Source organism: Lepisma saccharinum, chromosome 10, assembly GCF_977018435.1.
Source record: "Lepisma saccharinum chromosome 10, izLepSacc3.1, whole genome shotgun sequence".
Lineage (NCBI taxonomy): Eukaryota > Metazoa > Arthropoda > Insecta > Zygentoma > Lepismatidae > Lepisma > Lepisma saccharinum.
Genome location: NC_139238.1, coordinates 23,909,011 through 23,932,344, shown reverse-complemented (window position 1 = coordinate 23,932,344; position 23,334 = coordinate 23,909,011). Strand labels below are relative to the sequence as shown.

Below are 23,334 nucleotides of genomic sequence, written 5' to 3'. Positions count from 1 at the left end.
AGCATACATAAAAGTTTTATATTATCAGCAATCAGCCACGTTCTGAAATAAAAGTATTAAAATCTGTTGCCTGATGCGGGAAGAAGCAAAGATGAATGGAATCTTCGCCGTTTAAACATTTCATTACATGTCCTGGATTTTTTTATTTTTTAATGGTAGTGAAGATTCTAATTTGATTGAAAAGTTTCTTTTCCACCACATTACTAGAATTTAAAATACTGGTACGATTCTACTTAACATTACACTACAGGTATTATTAATGGAACATTTTGAATTCAGAGATATAAAGTCAAAGATACAAAGAGAGAATGGTACATCTACTTCAAAGGCTAGACGACGTTCGAATAAACGCAGCAAGCTGACAGTAAACACTATGCTCCAATCGCGGGCAGCCACCAAAATGTCAGATTTACGAAGGAACAAATAGTGTTAGCAAATATGCGCACAGCGACAGGGTTCAACGTGCTAACTAAATAGCTGGAATCGAACTATGAGGAAGGAAATGCTCTGGAAAATAACGCCTTTGAAGTAGTGTTGGATAACATGTTGAAGTTTGCTTGTAGCGAGTGAACAAAAACTTCCTACTAACAGAATAATAATTATTAAATACAGGGAATCTAATTTATAAACACAAAGAGTAAATAAACATGTTCAAGTTCTATGGTGTCACTACAGGCATTATACACACAGCCCCCCCCCCCCCAAAAAAAAAAAACTAAACCAGACTGTGTCGATAGGGACACGAAATTATATGTATTCCTTCAAAGAGATTTTATATTTCTAATGCAGCTGGGCGAATTCTTGCCCCTTTGTGAAAAACATTCAACACATTCTTACCTTACACTGTAGCTCATTTTTTATTGATCTCTTATATTGCTATTTCACTTCCTTAAATGTTTTCGTCCGTAACTACCAAGATTTTTTACTCTCATACTTATATCTAAAGCATATCCAATACAAATTTCGATAGACAAACCTAAACCTTCTGGCATTAAAAAAAAAAAAAAAAACTAAGTTGGAGCTGTGTTTATGGCGGCATGCTGCAGACATGAATAGCTAGTTGGCCAAAGCTGATTCAGCTGAGAGGATTAACGGGAAGATTCTTCACCGAGATCATCAACCACCATGGAAATCGAACACAGGGTTCAAAGGTGGCACTTGACTTATTCGCCACACCAACCAGACCATGCTGCACATGTTGCATGAAAATACATCACACCTACGTTTCATTAAAATTTCCCAGCAACAATCCGATTATCTCGACGATATGATTCCAAGGACGGAAAAGGGTGACAATATAAAGTATTCAATTGCACCAATTATATGAATGTCCCGTAGCGATAAGATTGCTCAGATATGATTCATACGTAAACGAGCAAACGCTGCAGATAAACTTACACCAATGGTGAAATATTCTCTGTTAGAGAACTAAGATCTTCGTAGTAGATATTGCTAGATATATTGTTAAGCACGACCAGGACTATGTCTGTAGGTAAGTATTCTATCCTAAAATGTTTAATTGTTTAATCATACCAGTTATATCAACTGCTGTTACTGTAAATCTCTCACTTTTTTTCAAACGAACTGATATTCATGCAGCTTACAAGTCCTCTTTAAGCACAAATAGGCTAAGAGGGACTGGACCTACGATTTAAAGTGAGATCCGAACCATCGTGTACCTTCATAGGGTATCGAACCGGGAACCCCTTGATTACATGACAGTAATGTTACCGCTAAGCCACCGGGGAGGTACACTCCTATTCACATGATGTGGCACATTTTATAAGATTAAGACAATTGAAATATGTGTCACTTTATCTAAACAGGAGTGTACATACATCAGCTGCATGAAAAATGATAATGTATCTGCTAAATAAATTCAATTTCTACAGTACATTCAACTCAAATTGCAACGACATAAGTTGTCACCTAATATTTCAATGTCCAGTCTTGGGGAAAAGTCCTTCCCCCCGTAAGGCTTCCATAGCAGTATACCGGGTGGTCCATTTATAATGATAGTATGGAATATCGCATGCAGAATGCGTCCAATCGAAAAATTGCACAGAATAAAAGTTTGATACTATTGAGGGGGTAAGTCAATGCCACACAAATTTCGTCGCCGCCAACCACCACTCAGGGGGGAGGGGGGTAAATTAGAAATTTCAAATGGAACACCCCCATTCGTTTTACATATTTGGATTCCGTGTTGAAAAAGAATTTTTGGTATGAAAAATTTTGTAAAAAAATTGCAAACTTGGAACATTTATAAACATTTGGTAGTTTCAGATTCATTTTGTTCCCTTTATGTAATAACGGTTTTGGTTTCCGTTGAGAACATTGCATAAACGAATTTTATTCAAAAAATGTGTGCAAAGAATTCGGCAAAAGAAAATTGTTTGCAATTTATGTTCTTGTGTAACAATAAATAATATTAATTTGTTCCAACTCTTTGGTTTCAAGGAACAATTTCATATGAACACTACTACATTCAGGCTCGAGCCATGTTGGATACAAAGTTTCCTGGTCGATGGATAGGACGTGGAGGACCCCTTTCTTGGCCAGCTCGTTCACCCGATCTCACGTCGCCACGAAGTTCCAACAACGCCAGAAAACATGAGGCAACGAATTATTGATTCTTGTGCCTCTATCACTCCTGACATTTTGGGACGAACAGTGTGGAGCTTCAGACACCGTGTTTTGAAATGCATTGAAGAGAACGGTCATCATTTTGAACATTTGCTCCCTTAAACATTTATTTGTGTACCTCGAATGGTAACTAATTTGTAGTAACATACTTAATTTTGTTGTTCATATGAAATTGTCCCTTGAAACCAAAGAGTTGGAACAAATTAATACTCCCTCTGTCCCATAATTATTGTCCGGTATGCCAAAATGGTAACTTTTTATTTAGGTTCTTTTGGATACTTGATCGGCCAATTTGTACTGATCCTTGAGTAATAACGTTGTATGACACATTCTCGTGTTTCATTTACTTCTTCTGTATACACCAATGTCACAGTTCCAATATCGTACAATTATTATGGGACAACAAACAAAAGTGTACCGGACAATAATTATGTAATTATGGGACAGAGGGAGTATTATTCATTGTTACACAAGAACATAAATTGCAAACAATTTTTTTTTGCCGAATTCCTTGCACACATTTTTTGAATAAAATTTGTTTATGCAATGTTCTCAGCGGAAACCAAAACCGTTATTACATAAAGGGAACAAAATGAATCTGAAACTACCAAATGTTTATAAATGTTCGAAGTTTGCAATTTTTTTACAAAATTTTTCAAACAAAAAATTATTCTTTTTCAACACGGAATCCAAATATGTAAAACGAAGGGGGGTGTTCTATTTGAAATTTCAAATTTACTCCCCCCCCCCTAAGGGGTGGGTGGCGGCGACGAAATTTTTGCGGCATTGACTTACCCCCTCAATAGTATCAAACTTTTATTCTGTGCAATTTTTCGATTGGACGCATTCTGCATGCGATATTCCATACTATCATTATAAATGGACCACCCGGTATATTTATTACCTTATTAGGAGGCCTCTGATTTTAGGTTTTCAACCTATTTTTTCCTTTGCAGGTAGTATGTAAGAAATAATAAGTTATGTCAGAGTTTCGTTAAAGAAACGCAACAACTGATGAAGTTTTATAGTGCCTAAAAGAGACTATTTTGCTTGTTAGAACCTATTTTAGGTCTATGCGCCTAAATCAAGCATTTTTAGGTTTTTTATATATTTTTGAAGGTTTTACAGGATTTTTATGTCACACAGAGGCATTTGCTTTGTTTGGTCACGAAAAAATTTAATGACGAACGTGTTTGAAACGTACTCTCTGTCGATTTCCCTTCCTCCAAGTCCATGGAGATTTTTCGAAGCAAAATGTCTGGTGCCACTGTTACCTGTACAATCCAAAGTGGTCTGGTCTGTGTGGTCTTGCTCACTTTCGCGCCACTTCCGTGCTTTGTGGCATTCACGCCTTGCAAACTAGCATTTCATCATTCAACAAAAACATATTCGTGCAAACTTTTCAAAGATTATTTTCAGCATATAAGATGATCCTCACAGACAAAATTACGGAGTTTGACTGTGGATAACATGAAAAAAAAAGATTGTTGCCTAACTATACGGCGAAGAGTAGATTTTAATAGCAAATTTCCAATGGTAAGTTTTGCCATCGCCGTAGGGTTAGGGAACACACACAACGTTATACAATATAGTGCGTATTTCAGGATATGGGTGTCCCATTTTCATTGCCGGTGACTATACTTAATCAGCATTTTTCAGGAATTATGAACTATTTTCAGTTTTTTGAACGATTTTTAGGACCTATTTTAGAATTTTTCGAGCCTATTATAGGAACCTAAATGCACACTTTTTAGAAACTAAAAATCCGAGGTCTACTTATTACAAAGTCTACTATACGTCCCGATTTTGTTTGGGTACTATTTCCTTGCTAATCTCGACACCCGAGTTTCATTTCCAACCGCTGTAGGGACGTGAAGATGTCCCGATTTTTTTCTCGGCGCATATGCAGTCCTGTATCTTTTTGTTATGAGAACAAAGGCTACATACATCATTAAAATAAATGTAATACAATCGGTGACAAAATGCTGAATTAAATTTGTAGTTATTTAAAACAAATTGAACCTTGTTTTTGTTTCATTACTTACAATGTGAAAAATTTTAGTCACTGCTTAACTTATACACTATTTGAGTTGCCGACTCGAATGAAACATTTCAAGGTATACCGTGTGACGTATCTTTCACAATACCTCACCATCCTATCATTCATTCTCGAAGACAATTTATATTCAAAATACGTGCTACAGTCACAAATAAACCGAATCTATCAAGTTATCGTACGAAAAGATGTTTCCTCGAGTCTCGCTCTAGCAAAATGAGGTGGGGGGGAAAGGGTGAAATTTCCAACTCCTCTAGCACCTAAACGGCACATCCTAGAAGAAAAATGCACAGAACATATTTTGTTGAGAATTTTATGTAAATTAATTTTTGTCATAACAGATTTTGCTGTCAAATGCTTGTCAAGCGAGATATTTCCAAAAAACTTATTTTAGGCGCCATTTTTCAAAGATGGCGACCAAAGCAGGGGTAGAGGGGTGCAAAATCAATATATTAAGAACACTTTTACGAACATAATAAAATTTGTTCCAGCTTTCCCTGATTTTTTTCCTTATTGGACCCCAAAAGCATCCCTTGTTGACTGGCCTATATATAAATATTTTTTGTTTTCTTTCTTAGAGCCTAATAAACACCATTAAATGATTACAAGATTAGTGCACTTTCAAGAAAAGTTATTTTGATGTGTACAAAAACCTTATGTACATTATTCTATAAATATTTTTTTTAAAGTGATTTAAATCAGTGATTTTTTAAAGTTCTTTTCTTTTCTTATCACAAAATTGGTGCATTTTTTTTAAAAAAAAATGAATTTTAGATAATTTTCAGGATAATTAGACTCCATGAAAGTGTCGCACGCCATTTTCGCAGAGTCCATGACCAAAATGCCGGAAAAATATCAGGCGGTATCGGTAAATAAATTCCAACCTATACTTACTGATACCGATAGGCCTACTACTGGTATTGGCATCGGCTCAGCAAAAATTTCATAAATTAAAATAATTTACTTCTAGAGATGTTTATGTTAACTGTGTAAAGGTATAAATTGTGTTTTTCCCGAGCTTCTCACCTCGCGCCTTCAACTTTCACACCCATACATTTTATAACCTTGTCCCTAGGTTCAAAACATGCAGTATCTGAAGTTCTGTGGATATAACTATTGGCAATGGAAAGGTATTTCTTCGTATCAATAAATAACGCCCATTTCATTTTAGATATATGCAGGATTATTCATATCTTATTTACATAACTTAAATCTTCGCCGTTATTCGCAAAATCCCCATTTCAGTGTGCCCTGTCCCCCCTTTCGAAGAGAGTGTGTGTGTGTGCAGACTCTTGTAGCCACTGACTTCACGAGTAAAAAAAAAATATAACCTTTAGTACCAAAAAAGGTGGCTGAAGGTATGTGTATGTGTGTACCTGGTTTCCCACATGAGATGAACTACTGAATTAATGGGAAATTGATCAAATGTGTGTAATTAAAAGAAGAAAAGAAGTTAGTGTCCCCGCCGATTCATATTATCAAGAAAGTTCTCCGTTTCGCCCCTTAGAGTAAAGACACCTCTTTACCTCGCCGTATTACACCAAACTCTGAGGCCGACTGCTCCCTTCCCTTCCTTTATGTAGGCCCCGCTGATCACCTAACCGTTAGGGAGAATTCACACCGAAGAAACACGCGACACGAGTGTTTCACACCGAGGAGACAAGATGCACGTGGCAAGCGACACTGTTTTCTTTGCTCAGTTTGCATGATGGTACCGATATAATTGCATTAATCAGCTTATTAGTCACCCGAAAATAACGTAACAAGAGATATTGTTACATGTAAACTGCGTTGTAAAATTTGTGCAAGTTATTGAAACTTGGGAGAGGCATGTTGTGTACGAGAAAACTGAGAAATAATATGCACTAACCTCAAACTGTATACGCTAGACTTTTCAGCCTGAATAAAGCGAATACCTAAACACTAGAGAAATGGTTCTCAACCTTCGTGAAACCATGTCACGGTATTATTTTTTTAAGTCGATGCCCTTAGCAGAAGAATTTTCCTCGTAAATCTTTACAGTATTGAAGATTTTATGCATGAATTAACATGTACCTATGAAATTAAATATTGATAAATAAATTCTAGCATAATCATAAGAGTAATAATAGTTTGATTACGTGTGTAGGATTGTTGACAAATATAAAAATATGGAAGACAAAGTGGTAACCAGTGGCGATTTCTCTGGGTGTGTAAGTCGTGTGTCAACGGCCAAAGGAAAATGAAATAAAGAAGAAAGTATCTGTACTTTTATAAATTACGATTTTGAGCGTTTTTCTTTAATTGTCAGTCTCGAGCGCCCGGTAGTTTTCGAACGCGGCGCAGCGCGCAGTGGTTGTCAGGCAGGCAGATCGGTCCCGGACTGCCAGGACGTTGGAGAGGAAATACAACATCTTACCACTGCCGAAACATAGGATGACCGCGCATGCGCACCCTGCCACCCACCACCATGGTTAGCTTCTCAAGGCGTTGTATTTGTTCCCAACGGTTTGACTTTCATTCACCCCGCGTTCCGCGTTGTTTTGCTCGTGATTGTTGTGCATTATTTTTTAAACGTGTGGTGTGAAGTGATGTGATTATTTTAAGATGGAGAATAGTGAAAGTGTTGTCCAAAAATATTTAAATAATTCCTTTTCTTCGCTTTCGTATTTAGAGAAGAAACAAGTGATTGACAATGGTCGACCATGTCCGAATCTCACGATGTCAACATATGTTAAAGGAAAAAGTGGTGCTGGAAAAGGTTTTGAGAGATATTTTCGAAAAGAACTCTATGAAATATCAGACTGGCTTTGCGAGTGTGATGTGGTGAATAAATTTTACTGTTGAACATGTTTATTATTCTTAGGGGAGTGCGGGATCCCGAAAAGTCGGGACCGGGAGCGGGGAAAAAATTTCCCGTCCCGATCCCGACTTCTGGAAATGACTTCCCGACTTTTTCGGGATCCCGAGCAATCGGGAAATACCGAATGGTCATTTTAAAAAGTTGTTAATTCTCGATGTTTTCGGCAGTGCAAATGTCTGGAACTTATCGGAAATTCTTAGTTTTTGTATCAGAAATGCAAAAACAATCACTTAAGGTGAAAATGACGTGTATAATTAGATTTTTCAAGAGCTTCGGAAAATTTCGAACATTTTCCGTCCCGAAAATTTCCCGACTTTGTCGGAAAATTGAGAATTTTTCCCGTCCCGAATGTCGGGATTTAAAAAATATCATGTCCCGACTCTCGACTAAAAAAGGTGTTCGGAATTATCAAGGGTATGCGGATTTGAATCATCTCAACACTGCAGTGAAAAAACACAGTGAGTCTGAATTTCATCTTTCTAGTTTCTTTAAATTTAGTAGTTTTGTTGTCACCCCTACTAGAATTGACATTCTTTTGGATACTCAACGAAAATCTGAAACAGAGCTACACAATGAAAAAGTAAAAAGAACAGGGAAATATTAAAGAGGTCGATTAACGCGGTCTACTATTTAACAAAGCAAGAACTGCCATTCCGAGGCCATGAGGAAAATGCAGCATCTCTAAATAAGGGCAATTACATGGAATTCCTTACTGCAAGTGCCGAGTTTGATTCCTCATTAAAAGAACATTTATTAAATTCTACAGATTTTCGCGGCACTTCGGCAGGCATTCAAAATGATTTAATAAATTCAGTTTCGATATTCTGAGAGATGAAATCTACAATGAAATTCAAAACACAGACTTTGTGGCTATCATTGTCGATGAAACATCAGACATTAGCAATAAATCTCAGGTGTCAACCGTGTTACGTTTTTTTCAGCCTCACAGAAAAAAGTAATTGAAAGATTTCTTGGGTTTCATGACATGAGCGCCGATAAAACTGCAGGAGCTCTTTTTAGTCACGTGACTGAAATAATGGATAAATATAAGTGTGGGGATAAATTAATTGCCCAGACATACAATGGGTCTTCTGTAATGAGTGGTCAGTTGAATGGCCTTCAAAGTAAAGTTTTGGAAAAGTATCCAAAATCTTTCTTTACGCATTGTTATGCTCATGTCACTTTCACTAACATGTTCAAAAAACGTAAGTGGAGACTTAGGTCATTTGACTGCAATGACTTCAAGAGGATTTTCTAGCTTCCTGAAGGATTTCGAAAATATATTTTTAATAAAGGCTTTATCCAACTTGCTTGCCTTTTAAGACGTATTATTCAGTATATTGCAGTCTAAAAATGTTGATATTTTGTATTGCATTTTGCATTGCAGTAATACAATAACTGAATTTCAACAACAGCTGCAAAAGGAAATTGAGAATTTCGAAACACTATGGAATTCTATAACTGGTGCAGTAGAAGAGGAAGAGGTTGTTGAAATTAAAAGGAGGCGACGGAACAACGAATCACAGAAAGACCACTGCCGGAGGCTTTACTTTGAAATCAATGATAATATCAGCAACCAGATAACAATTAGATTCACATCATTTGAAGAATTGCAATATTTTGATTTACTAAATCCCACAAAAGGGGCTCCTTCAATAAAAGAGAAAATTTCCTCACCATCTCGTACATAAATTGCAGGAAATTTATGGGCAGTCTGTTTAATTTAACCAAACTGCAGAATGAACTTTACGTTTGGTATGCTTCCACTGAAGGATCTAAGAAAACACCAATTGAGATTGTAAATTATCTACTGGACACGAATCTAGTGGGTGGGTTTACGGAAATATATAAATTAGCAGTGTTGATCGCAACAATTCCTTCCACGACGTCATCTGTCGAGAGATCGTTCTCGTCACTGAAGAGGATCCACACATTCTGCCGCTCTACTCAAACTCAGAACTGGATGACGAATTTAAGTCTTATCTCCATCGAGAAAGAATTACATTCTAAGCTGCGAGAAGGGAATAAATCTAAATTTTATGAGGCGGTAATCAGCGCATTTCTCTCTAAAGAAAGAAGAATGGAGCTGGCATTCAAGTAACTGTAAGTAATGAGCAGTTGATTTTTCAAAATTTACTTTTTGGAAGGATAAATGAAGGGTAAAGGGAAAAAACCGGGAATGCATTTTAGCGATTTTTCAATGAACGGGTCGGGTCATTCTTATGTCCACGGTGTTTTTTTAGGTGTGATGGGAGTTCCACCAACCCCTCTGGTTGCAAACTCATGCTTAAAAAATTAATTGTTTGGCGAAGTATTGAACATTAATTTTCGTTTAAACAGACCTTGCTTGTCCTTACCCTTCAAAAATATTAATATTTTAAATGAAGTATTTACTTCATTTAAAATAATTTATGTAATGTAATGTTTTTCTAAATATTTCTAAATTTACACCAAAAATGTTCGGAGAAAATTAGTAAAATTGGGTTACAGAAATGAGAGGGGGGAGGGGTTAACATTCCTTCTTTGCCAACGCCTTAAGTTCAGAGTCAGGAGACGCCACTGGTGGTAACGTCGTCTCCTTGTAATTAAGTGATCCCGGGTTCGATAACCGGGGAGGCAACGGGCAGATCCGGTTCTGATTAGTTTATTTGTGCATAAAATGGACTTATAGTTGAGTTGTGAGTTTTCGTTTTATGATATTGGGATTATAATAGTTGTCAACCAGTTTCAGCGGAACATTTCACAGCTCAGTATAGTTGATACGAGGGCACGGTATCGGGTCGCGGCCCGGTGGTTGAGAGACAATGCACTAGAGTACTTTACCATGTTGACTAATATATTTTGGACTAAAGTGCCTCCATAAGCTGACTTTTTCAAATAAAAGCAGTCAGGTAAATGGCCAAAACACGGCATTTTGTTGAAGGCAAATTACAGCCGATAGATAACTGCATCAAAAAACTTTATAAAGCGAAATGAACGTTGTGCTTAAATCTTAAAACATTGTACATATCTATACTTTCAGTAGCGAAGCGGTCTTACGAAGGAGGCAAGCAATGTTTCAGTACAACAAAACATGTAGTACAACGACATGCCGAGGGGAAAGATTCAAGGTTTATAGCCTCATTTACCCAGTCGCTGGATTTGTCAAAATATCGTAATAAAGTGACTGTACTAAAAATAAACCATATGATCCGCAAACGTCACATTTACTTTTTAAAAAAAATCCAGGTAACGTTATTCATATGATATTAAAACGTTTTGCATATGCGAACTTTCCGCATACGACTAAAGGAAGACGGAATTTCTTACTTACTTATTAGTACCTTTATTTGTTCATTATTATTTAATATGGTCAAACGGTGACCAAACCGATTTAGATAAAAAAAAAAAGGGAATCATTTGTTTATTTTACGCTGCATGATGTAATTTAGTATTTTTGGGCACCCTAAAAACCGCATTGAAGTAACTTAAACACTAAATAAAAAGTTAAACACAAACAATAAAAAATTCATTTCAAAGGAAAGAAACACATGCATAGACGATGTACTCACCACAATAAATTTCAAACTCTTGGTGTTGGTCGACCCCCTTCCACGATTTTCATTTTAACACTTATCTCTCTCGAGCTAAACGAAGCAATTTTCAATTGCTCAATAATACACCCGCACTTCACATCAACCGTTCCTAAATACGCGTTCAATCCGATAAATTCACAGCACAAAACACGAAGCAACAAACACACACTATCCCACGCGCTTTCCACAACTGCAAATGCAAGCATCCACACAAGATCACTTTGAAAATCTCTGAAACAACAGAAAGTGATACCAACCTATTTCCTTAATTTTATCCGTCACAAAGGAAAGATATATCAGTTTGGAGATAAAAATTACGCGGAGGAATCAGAATCATTTCAGCAGAACGAGTATGTACATTAATATTTAAGTAATAAAGTGTCATTCAATGGCGTGCCCCGGGCGAAAGGGGGGGGGTGGATGGTAGACATAACCCCCTTTTGGCCCAGTATATCTAAGAAAAAACGTCAAAGGAAGGAAAAGATGACAAAATGGGGACCGTAAAAAGACCCTGGGAACACCACTTGCGTCATAATGATAGAACTTAAAACATATTCGGGCCTCCCCGATGGCGCAGTGGTAGTGTCGTCGCCTTGTAATCAAGGGGTTCCGGGTTCGATACCCGGTGGAGGCACAAGTGTTTCAGATCCCATTTTAAACTGTAGGTCCAGTCCCGATTAGCCTTACTGTGTATAAAGTGGACTTAAAACAACAAATCAATCAATCAATCATTAAAACATATTCTTGTGCTCATAATATGCAGAATGTATACGATTTACTTCTATGCCATGTACAAATATCAGTAGATAGTTCTTTCTCAGATAGCTTTATTTTCACCCCAAGTTTTATTCAAAAGCAGTCAATTTATTGATTGTAAAATTTGTGAAAGAGCTCACTTGAATTACTGTGTAAATAATTTGGCAGTTGCAAACACTGGTAGCGGTCAACACTTCTGGCGTAATTTGAGCTGGACCGACCAGGAAGCAGGGTCCAGGACCAAGGTCCGTCCAATCTTCCCTCCCTCCCTGAGAAAACTCTTCACGGGGGTGCAGAAATTCCACTGCCCCAACTCCCAATGTCAACTTTTTTTACGCGTTTTACATTTCGCGAAATCTAAAATAATTTGTAATATAATATGATATATATGGAATTTAGAACAGTGATAACTTCTTTTAGTTATTTTATGACTAACAATTATTATTATATTTGCGATCTTGTTTACGTGTTCATGAAGACAAATATTCGTTACTAGTTTTTGCTGGCAACGTACCCATACATGAATCCTTCTGCTTTCGGTTGAACTCTGCTATTTTCGGGAATCACGCAAGCTCGGAAAGCACAGCTTTTTGTAGAAGCTTTGTGGACGGGTTCCACCAGAATTTCACGCTTCGCCATGTGACTCCTTCGGAGGCCTTATTTTCCCGCAGAACGGCTGCAAGCATTGAGGCTGGTGCTTGCTACAGAGCTGCTGGGGGAGTTTGCGGCCGCATTTTTTCGTGAAATCGAGTGCGATGGAAACTAAATACGGTTAGAACATTAAGTACATTAAATGATATTCGAATTATGCAAGCAGTGCTTGCATTGCTTGTACTACATCTTCGCCTCCGTATACTTTATCATATCAACAAATTAGAGGATCAAACACAATGCCGGTTGGGCTCTCTTCTAGAGTCTAAATACAGCTCGTTGGAATGAAGCATTCGCTGCGCATGCGCAAACAACAAACTGAAGCAACACGATGCACGGTATTGAGAAAACGGCACAGTCCGAGAGGCACGTAAGCAACACGCGACACGCGAATCTTGCCGTGTCTCTTCGGTTCGAAAGGTTGCATTGATTACTGAGTGTTGGCTTCCAAGCGACACGTGTTTCGTGTTGCACGTCGCGTGTTGCGTGTTTCTTCGGTGTGAATTCTCCCTTACGGGAAACTTTCCGTTGGTTGGCTGTCCAGCGACACATCTACCTACCCAACGGCCAAGAATACGCACGTACATGAATACATAAGACATCCACAACATTACCAAACACATGACACTAAAACCTGACCGATCCAATTAGATTAATTAATTAAACATATAAAATAAAAAAGGATCAAGTAATGATTCGCCTCATTACAATTGAAACTACAGAAGAACGATGATAATAGGAAATAGATAACAGTAATACAATGGAGGCCCATGTCCAGATCATGACTAGGTAGAACCTATGAATGAGAAAGTCGTGCATCGATGATAAACATCTAGTGGTAAGACTTTTCAAGGGACGGATTGGCTGTCTGTCCAGTCCCATCCAGGGTTTCTATCCAATGTTTTTTTCTTATTTTTTTACGTCACTCTCCTGCCACTGCTGGCTGATCCCAACGATTAAGAGGCATCCCTGCTGAAGTACTAGCAACGTCATCACTTTGTAATCGAGGAATCACAGGTTCGATACCAGTTGGAGGCACATAGTTGTTCAGATTCTAGTTTAAACTGTAGGCCCAGTCCCGATTGGTTTATCATTCCCGACGATTAAGATGAATAATGACTCCACAGGAAATAGTTAGTCTGACAAACCATGTTTCTCATAATCAAATATTTGTTTAAATAGGTAGCACACAATTCAGTAAAGGCTACCACATTAACCCTAGCTTACACGTGCTGTACGAGAAACTTACTTACATCCCACCTTTTTTATCACTAAATTTCAAGAAACCATTTTGTTAATCACTGGTTCATTTGTTGTTTATTAAGGGCAGTTATTTATTATAGTAATTACAAAAACTACCATCATTAAATGTCCCGCAACAGGACGCGCGCAGCTTCGATTCTCCTGGGGAAGATAACTTTTCTCCTGTGATTTCGACCTGTGGCCGGTGGCCACTCACCATCGTGGGGAAATAGGGGAGCTACGAATGAGTAGCATTACCCGGTAATGCGAAACTTACAACGACTGAAGGTTCGTCGTGCTGACCACACGTCACCCCCATACTTATTGGATGATCTCCCACCTCGGGAGAGTAAATCAGTAGAATCAGGTAGGAGTGAAGCCGACAGTCGGTAGGTAGGCCCGGGTCCTCAATGGACTGTTGAGTCACGGATTATTACGTTACTATCATTAATAATAAAAAAAAAATAGTAACTAATTATTCCACGAGTGCCACACACAGTGGCGAAGCTTCCTATGAGGCCAGGAGGCCGGGCCTACCCATGCCATTACTCTTTTAAAGGTGTATTTACTTATTTCGTCAAAACACATGTAATGCAATGAAAAAGTTTGGAATTTTAATTTATGATAATTACAAAAAAATTCTAACCCTGTCCAGTATACGAACTTTCCACAGAGTGAGGCACATTTGCTGGGGCCTCTTCTCCTTACATTCCGTCGTACGGTCGTATATGCGGGAAGCCTAATCTTACGAGTACTGAACGTATGCTTATAACGTGCTCCTGATGCCGGCCTCGCGGTGTTACCCACTAGGACGAACAGAATATCAGCAACACTGCATTTCCGCCAGGGTTGGAAATTTGTGGTGTACCGGCATTTTTTGTAAACATTAGCCTGTGTTCGTGCAGAGAGATTTATATTTCATTGTAATTCTCCATGTTTTGTATGAAACTTAGGTTTTCCTTCCTTTCATAGACAAGTGTAAGTGAAATTAAAAATTATGGAGTACTGTAGTTCTGACTTCGTTTTCTGGTCAGAGTGCTGATGGTATTGTCGATTCACCCACCACCGTAGCGTAAACAGAAAGTCTAAAGAACTTATATGTGTAAAGTAAGTCTTCATACCAAATTATGTAAATTAAAATGCTAGCTACGCCTTATATTTACAAAGTAGTTTTACTTTCACTGGAAATAGAATAATTTATTTTTATCGTGAACGGGGATTCCCTCTCTGTGAAAACTTGCCTCCTGTTCAGGACGCTACAAAGGAGCGTGGCTCGGAGCGCGAGGTTCGTGGCAGCAGAGCTTTGTTTGTGATTCGTGTCTTGTGCAGCGATCAAATTTATGCAAGAAGTGCCGGACTGAAATGCAAGAACAATCGAGTTCTTAATTGAGTGATGATGTAATCATCGGTAAGGTAGGACCCACTTTTGGTCTTTCATGTTTCCTTCTTATAACAATCATTTCTAAAATGTTTTCAACTATATTTTCCTTTGCAAGTAGTAGTGGCAAGTGACAGCAAAATATTAAAAGTTGTTGAAACGTTATTTAATGCGTTAACACTGTCGTCGAATAGATATTACAAGCAGACATTTTTTTATGCAGCCGACACAAGCGAAGAGGTAGGCAGTTTCGTTTACCCTGAAGGGATAACAAGAGAAGAGGGCGGCCAAATAAAGTACAATGCAAGGGAAGACTTTTCTGGGTTTAGGACAAAGAGTGTTATGGGGTTATTGCGCAGGCCATGTCTGTTTCAGGTCTGGCGGAACAGGGCAGTGTTGTCACATTGGATTGGCAGAAAAGAGCTGAATTGCGCCTAAAAATTGGGATTCTATTCTATCAACCTGTTTATATGTTACATAGTAACCTGTCGTGTTGCCGGGTCCCAAACAAGGATCCTATGTTCTATTATCACTTAAAGGTGTCTACTAACACAAGGGGTAGAACAAACTAGGATGCGAAGTATACACACTGAATGAGAGAGGTCACCTTTACTTATGTTTTTTCTTGAAAGCTGTTTCCTGATCATCTTTAATTCATTCTCCATACATTCTCATCGTCACGATTAGCATAGATCAGAACAAATGAGACGAAAATATTCAAAATTTAAATTATGTTTACTTGCACATACAGGTGTCAGAAATTCATTTATCTAGAAAGCCAAGACTGGAATTAACTACAACCATTCCTTTAGTTAGACAACAGATAACAATGGTGTTTTCCTCGGTGCGAGGAAGTCTTGCTAAAGAAAACTAAGTTGGCAGCAGTAGAACGTACCAAACTGACAGTCGCTGAAAGTGCGGAATTCTGTCGTCTGCTCACGGCACAAACGTCAGACTGACCCGAAAATTATGGGGGAGGGGTTCTAGCCCTTTTCACCTCAATTGCAAAATTAATTTAGAAAAAAAATGATCAAGAATTGACAACAGGGCTCGAGCACTATTCGTTGGATTTTCGCGATGTCCCATGATTGGTAGTTCTTTCTGGAGGTGTGTGCATAAATCAGGGGTTGAAAAAAATACAAACAAATAAAAAAAACGAAATGAACAAAATCTAGATAGATGACATCTGGTGGGCGGGAGGAGAACGTCTAAGTCATAATTATCGTACTGATGGCCAGTAACAACACTTTTGAAAACGTCACTTCAATGGGAAGTAAAGAAGCGGCCTGGAGAGACATTGAACCACTCTCCATGACATAGTCCCCCTCCCTTTCTTTTTACATATTTAAGCAACTAATTGAAATTATCGCACTTTTGTGCCTACCCTGCTAGGAAATCTATGCTTCGCCATTGGCCACACACCTATTTTATCATGCACTAAAACTGTCAAAAACAATATTAATTTTTCATCAATTATTTTTTTTATTTATATAAGGTGCAGTTATGTAGTAACAGAATACAGTACGTTCGAAAAGTCCCCGCACCCATACTTTAAAAAGAAGCTACTAAGGCATTAATCTGGATGAGTTGGCAAGCCTGCCAGTAGGGATTGGTAGAGGCAAACACACCAATCTCTGCCGCTGAGCAGATCCCAATTTTCGTTTAGTCTCCCTGCCTCTTAGCATCACATGTTCTACCCTGCTCGCCAACCTTTGACATTGTTGCCAATTGTCATTCCATTCCCACACACACTCGCGCAAACATAATTGAAAACAATTGAATAGCGCTCCAGCTCACACCTTTCGACAGGGACGTTAATGTGGCAATATAGCATGACGTAATGGTTGCTTCTTTTATGCAGTGCATTTTCATTGGCTAGTTAATAACTAGTGTAGCCAACTGTATTAATGAAGCACTATTTCTATCATGGAAGGACAAAGACAAAGTGACAGAGTTTTGCTCGATTGGAAGCACCATAATATTATTTAAGTACTTGACTGGTTACACATTGTGTGTGCGTATGTGTATGTTAAAGTGCATGTGTTTGGTTAGTGAACGTTAATTCCATAATGCCTCCAGTACTATTGTTCATATTTCATCACTTTGGAATGGGTCTGTTCATTGCCAAACTTCTCTCGTGGCGGCGCTACCACTGTTGTGTCCCTAAAGAATTTCATTTGTCATTTGGTTGCCCTAAGCTTTACATTGGAGCACGATGGGATGGCTATTCAAATGTTATTTTCAATGAAGGTAAGGATTTCTTGTGTATATCGATAATAAAAATGGGCTTAGCAAAACTTTAAGATTATGAAGTCGGTCATAAGTTTCCGAAAATTATATTCTCCTGAACCTAAGAATTAATATATTAAAGCGCAAACATGCTAAATATAGTGCGTTTATGAAGAAAGAGCACTAAACTTGACGTTATTTAGGTCGTCCCTAGCTGCAATGGGTTCATACAAAAATTTAAATTTTTAAACTGGTTGCGAGTATGTGTAATTCAACGGCAGGAGTAGGAGTCTGAGAAACTTCCAAAATTGTAAAGAAAATGTATTAAGTACATAAGTGCATGATATTTATTAATATACACTATATATAATATACACTATATAATATGCCCTATCCGATAACATAATATTAACGTATGTTTTCATTGTATTAAGCAGACATTTTCCCCGTCGTATTTTTGCACTTTGTTTTTTGTTTTTTTGGCAACAACAGTTTTAAAATTATAATTCTGTAAAAAAGAAGCCCTAGTGGTTGCGAGACATGAAGCAGAGGATAAAATATTATATGTAACAACTATTATTCTTGATAAATGTGTGTATATAAAACAAAGGACCATATTTACTAGCCACGTGGAAAAGTATGATATCACGTGATAAAAAATGAGTCAGTTATTAATAACAACTATAAAAATAAAAGTATAGCGTGCGGATTCACAACAATGAAGCACTTAAATTGTGAAAATTGCAAATGGCGTTAACAAGTGCTGTGCAAATTTTAAGGCTTTTTTGAGTTCCGATATCTTTAATGTTGTTGACGATCGTCTTATTAAAATTCTTAGTTTCACAGCATTGATTATTTATCTATCACGTTGCGACATAATTTCTGAGGTTAAGATTAAATTAAACTCGCAATTTAATGTAATGTAATGTAATCAAATCCCCCACGTATTTAAATGGGAGAACAATTACCCATCAAAAGTGTGGGAACACAACAGGGAGGGGTGCTGCCACCTACAATACTTTTCTTTGAGCAGACCCATTGCTCAAAATAAATAAATTATGTGGATGCATGAGTATTTCAACTCTCTGCTCAGTCATGTGTTCTTGTAGGAATTGTACGAAGGAAGGTAGCTGTTATTTTGCTGCTTAATGTGATGCACATTGGTTTCTTTGTTAAAGTTGGCATGCTTTGATGGGTGGCAAGTTCATAACAAAAGAAAAATCCACGTGGCTTATCGTCTGGTGGCAATATATGTGTATGTACTTGTTATCATGTTATTGTTGCGGAAGCCAGCATCGTTTGTAAATGTACAGCAAAGGCAGCCGACTGTCGCCCATCACAGAGAGGCAATAATACTGCTTAAGGAGGAGTTTTGTGGTCCAATTGTCGAGGTTTAACACGTTCGCAGCACAGGATACTTATTATTAGTTCTCAAACAAGTGGTAGTGTCAGTCGTATATCACATGTCGTTGAAGTTCCAGTACCAGTGCTTATTGGGAGTTAACAGTTAAAATGCCACCAGGTCCATTAATGTAATGGAAAAATAATACATTGTTTAGTTTATTTGAAATTACACAAATATTGAATCACTATGAAGAAGTCTTCTTTGCATCATTTCGGGTAAGTTTACGCATGTGTTACTCCAGATTTTAGTCCATATTTAGCAAAGTTTTAGCCCAGAAATAGATGGCATAACTTGAGGAGCGTGTTCCTTACACGTAAACAATGAAAAAAGTTTATATGAACATAGGTCCAGAAATGTTTGGTTTCCGACTTATAGGCTGTCATAACATGTGCTCAATGGAATTTGTCTATCTTCCACAGGTGGTTTCCTGTAACACAACCAGCTAGTTGATGAGTGGTACATGCTGAGTGTGCCTTGTTGAGACCATGTACACCAATCAGGAATGAGCAGATATGCACTTCATGTATGGTTTGGCAGATGGCAATGCTGTAGAGGCCCGTCGTTTGTGCCACGAAAAGTAACACTGAAGATGCCCAGGAAAGTTAGGAGTTGTAGCACATTGCGGCAAAAACCATTGGCAGAACACGACACGCACAGGGTAATCTGCAGGTGATAATGCCTTTACACATTGCAGATGGTAGGGATACAACTGTTGTTCTCGCAATACTCTCCAGATAGTGGAATGAGGAATATCCACATGCATTGCTATCTTTCATCTGCTGATTTCAGGAGTTGCAGTCACAATATCCAGAATCTCCTCTTCTTTTACAGGAGTCTTAGATCGAGGTTGTCCTCTTTCAACAACACAAGGTGCAAAATTGGCAAATTCACACAGGCGGTGATGGATACTCACAAATGTTTTTTTCTATCTGGGCATCTTCGGTGTGGGTACCTTTCGTAGTACAAACGACGGGCCTCTACAGCATTGTCATCTGCCAAACCATACATGAAGTGCCTATCTGCTCGTTCCTGACTGGTGTACATGGTCTCAACAAGGCCCACTCATCAAATAGCTGGTTGTGTTACAGAAAACAACCTGTGGAAGATGGACAAATTCCAGTGAGCATATGTTATGACTGCCTAAAAGTCGGGAACCAAACATTTCCGGACCTATGTTCATATAAACTTTTTTCATTGTTTACATGTAAGGAACATGCTCCTGAAGTTATGCCACCTATTTCTGGGACACCCTGTATAAAGTCATTTGTTAGCACATTTTAATCCCAGCCCTGGTTATAATGCATGGAGTTTAAAACTCAATGCTTAGATAGAGCTGAGTTCTCTAATTTCCTTGTTCTACGAACAGCTGTGCCTCGGTGCACTGTAGCGATTTTTCTATCAAACAGAATAGCAACACTGGTTCTCGCGTTGTGCTGCACCGATCGCGGCAGATATATGTGTGTCGGCCTATATGACCTTGAAGAACGAGTTTATGTTATATTTAGAGCAGATCCCGTGTTACAATCCTCGGTGTGAGACGTACAATCACAGTTTGTCAATGATGCCTCTTAATTACAACGCCCACTGAGACACGTGGAAACGTGGAGAAATGCGGCAACAGAAAGCAACACAACTTCTCTTGTCTGTTTCTATCGAAATCAAATTGTGTAATGCCCACTATAGGGAAAAGCGCGAAATTTCCGTGCCAGAAGTCTGCAGGTTATCTTTAACGTTATCGCCCACTGAGATGCCGGAAACACGTCAGTTGTGTTCTGTTGCTGCATCTTAGTGGACGTCGATCTTTACACGTACACAGCGGATCGGTATGTTGGAAGCATATTTTGAGTATGTCATGTGGGATATGTGTGGAGAAATCGAGAAGTCTGATTTCCCAATGATCTGGCAGCAGCTAAAAAAAACAATGGATGATTGTTTGAAATTTAGTTTCAACATTCTTATTGTGTATTTCAACACGCAGAAACTAGTTTGCCATCTTGTCATTGTGTTACCGACCTCAGAGATTGCAGTATTACTCAATCACATTTAGTTCACAAATTATTTTTTGTGTATTTCAAGATATAGTTAACAAATGCATGTATTCATTACATTGACAAGTTCAATAAATTATAAGGAAAAACATTCTCAAACTTTGAGTGTGGGGACTTTTTGAACGTTCTGTATTAGGAATACCCTAGGAAACAATGTATTATCAATTTTTTATGTAAATTTTCAATTGAAAAATCGAAAAACTATAGTTGGTGGGCGTGACAGCCCACTCGGGTAAGCTAGGGTTAACCAAACTTGTTTTGTTAATTCAACGGACCATGGGCCACTCAGGAAAGAAAAGAAAAAAAAAACATGCACAGGCCAGGAATTAAACCTGCAACGTTCGAAGGTGCTGATCTCATTGTTGAAGTTATTTTCTTCTCTCCTCACTGATTTTTTTTTTACTTGCAGTAGCGATAGCGGTGACTGTGGCTGTAATAGTTGCCTTTGTAATCATCGTGGTGTGCATTACACAAATGATGAGGACATGTCAGACAATTCAACAGGAAGAAGTTCCACCACCACCAATGATAGTCCCAGAACGACCAGGGCAATTTCCACAACAACCAGTGCAATTTCAACAACAACCAGTGCAATTTCAACAACAACCAGGTCAATTTCAACAACAACCAGGGCAATTTCCACAACAACCAGGGCAATTTCCACAACAAGGAAGGCCAGTTCAACAACAACGAAGGCCGTCTCCCGAGATAACCACTGTAATATTTGCATTTCATGAAACTCCCGCCCGGAGACATCCAGACTACCCACCTTCCTACGATGAAGTGGTTTCAAGATACTGAAATGCTGCTACATCAATAGCTTGTGTTTATCAGTGGCGCGGGAACGGGGGGGAGGGGTTCATTGCAGCCCTCAAATTTGTGGGAGGGAGTACAGTACTCCCTAAATCATTTGCTCTGAAGTAAGCCCCTTGTATTCCCCTCAAATAATTTGACAGAAGCAAAATGGTGCCGAGGAAGAAATCTCGTTCTTAGTAGCTATAGGTTTATTCTGTGTATATTATCTCCCTATCAAAAATAGAGAGTTATCCACTCGGAGGGATCGAGAAATAAATGCTCACCGTTTAAAAACAGAGGAAGATATTATTATAATTTTCATGTTACAAGATACAGAAACTGATTTTATACCCCAATAGTAAATACACGTGCTAGCGCATGCGTGCCAATGTGTTATGCAGATCTGGCATTATTCAGTAGTAGAACAACAAACACGCAACGTGAAGGTAACAATGTGGACAGTCTATTGTGTCTGCAGGGCAACTCAAGGAGCACTCATCGAGTTGCATTCACAGTGTTCCTAAATTCTCACACTTTCTACATCAAGGTGTGTTGATAAATCATTATATACACTTCAAATTATCATTTCTCGATTCCTCTAAGCAGAACAGGCTGTGCAATATCCCTGTAGTTCAAACCACAACGAACCTATTATATCCCATTGTGATACCAGTTAGCTTCCTTCATCTGTGTTCTCTGGAAACTTTATTAAGGAATACGAATGAAACCTGAATTGTGTATGCATTTAAAACGTGTTAAAACTATTTTGAAAATATCCATAAACTATATTTAAAAAAAAAAAAAGTTATTGTGAAATTTTATTTTGCATTCGCAATACGAGATTATGCAAATTTTATTCTAAAAATTGAGAGCCATGTGGGCTACTCTAAAATAGAAATGCCCATCTACCCAACGGAGGTTGAACTTTGTACCACCCCAAAATCAAAACCTTTCCTGCACCACTGACGTCTATTACAATCTACATGGACAATATGTTTCAAAACATTTCTGCAGTACTGATGTACGTATGGTTTGTGTAAATAATTAAAACTCAGTGTAAAGATGTCACAAGCATGCCATGATACAATGATTTTGAACTGTTCAAAACTTTGAGTGGAATGTTTTAGGATTGGCAAGATATGTATAAATAGACTAAGATTAATATATCCTAATGAAATAAAAATCTAACGAAATCCAAAATATTTACTTAATTGTAATTTATTTTCCACCTTGTTGCAATTAACAAATTTTTCGATGATATTGCATTCAAGAAATCATAGAGAGGTCAGTAAGAGACGAAAAACATTCTTGTCAAAACTTACAACGGCTGCATCATAATATGATTCACTTTAATTGGTATAAGCATAGATACCAGGCATTAAGCAGAATTTTCGGGACTGGTGCTGCCATCTGGACAGCAGTTGTAGTGGCTGGATGCAACGGTAGATGGTAGTACTACATTTTTACAGCATATTTTGAGAGTCTGTGTCCAAAATTTCACACAGGTGGGTGAACGTGTTTACCATTCACGTACTTTTAGCTGGAGTCGTGTATGTGATGTGGTTGTTTGTGTGTGTGTGTGTGTGTGTGTGTAAAAATCATAATTTAAAATATATCTTTAAAAGCGGAAATATATACCCTTGCCTGAGTAATACAACAATAACCAATATGAAAATTCGCATACAGGGTGTCAAAACATTAATGAACACAC

General features: G+C 38.0%; 2 protein-coding genes across 5 annotated transcripts in view; one reads left to right on the top strand and one right to left on the bottom strand.

Moving 5' to 3' along the window:
• Positions 1-23,334, bottom strand: part of Pi3K68D (phosphatidylinositol-4-phosphate 3-kinase catalytic subunit Pi3K68D) — a 418,322-nt gene that overhangs the window by 194,466 nt on the left and 200,522 nt on the right. The window lies entirely within an intron of this gene.
• LOC145994251 (uncharacterized) lies at positions 1,382-22,658 on the top strand. Its single transcript, XM_083130354.1, has 2 exons — positions 1,382-1,492; positions 21,238-22,658. Exons 1-2 carry the CDS (start codon positions 1,483-1,485, stop codon positions 21,627-21,629), a joined length of 402 nt encoding a protein of 133 aa, XP_082986480.1. The 5' UTR covers positions 1,382-1,482; the 3' UTR covers positions 21,630-22,658.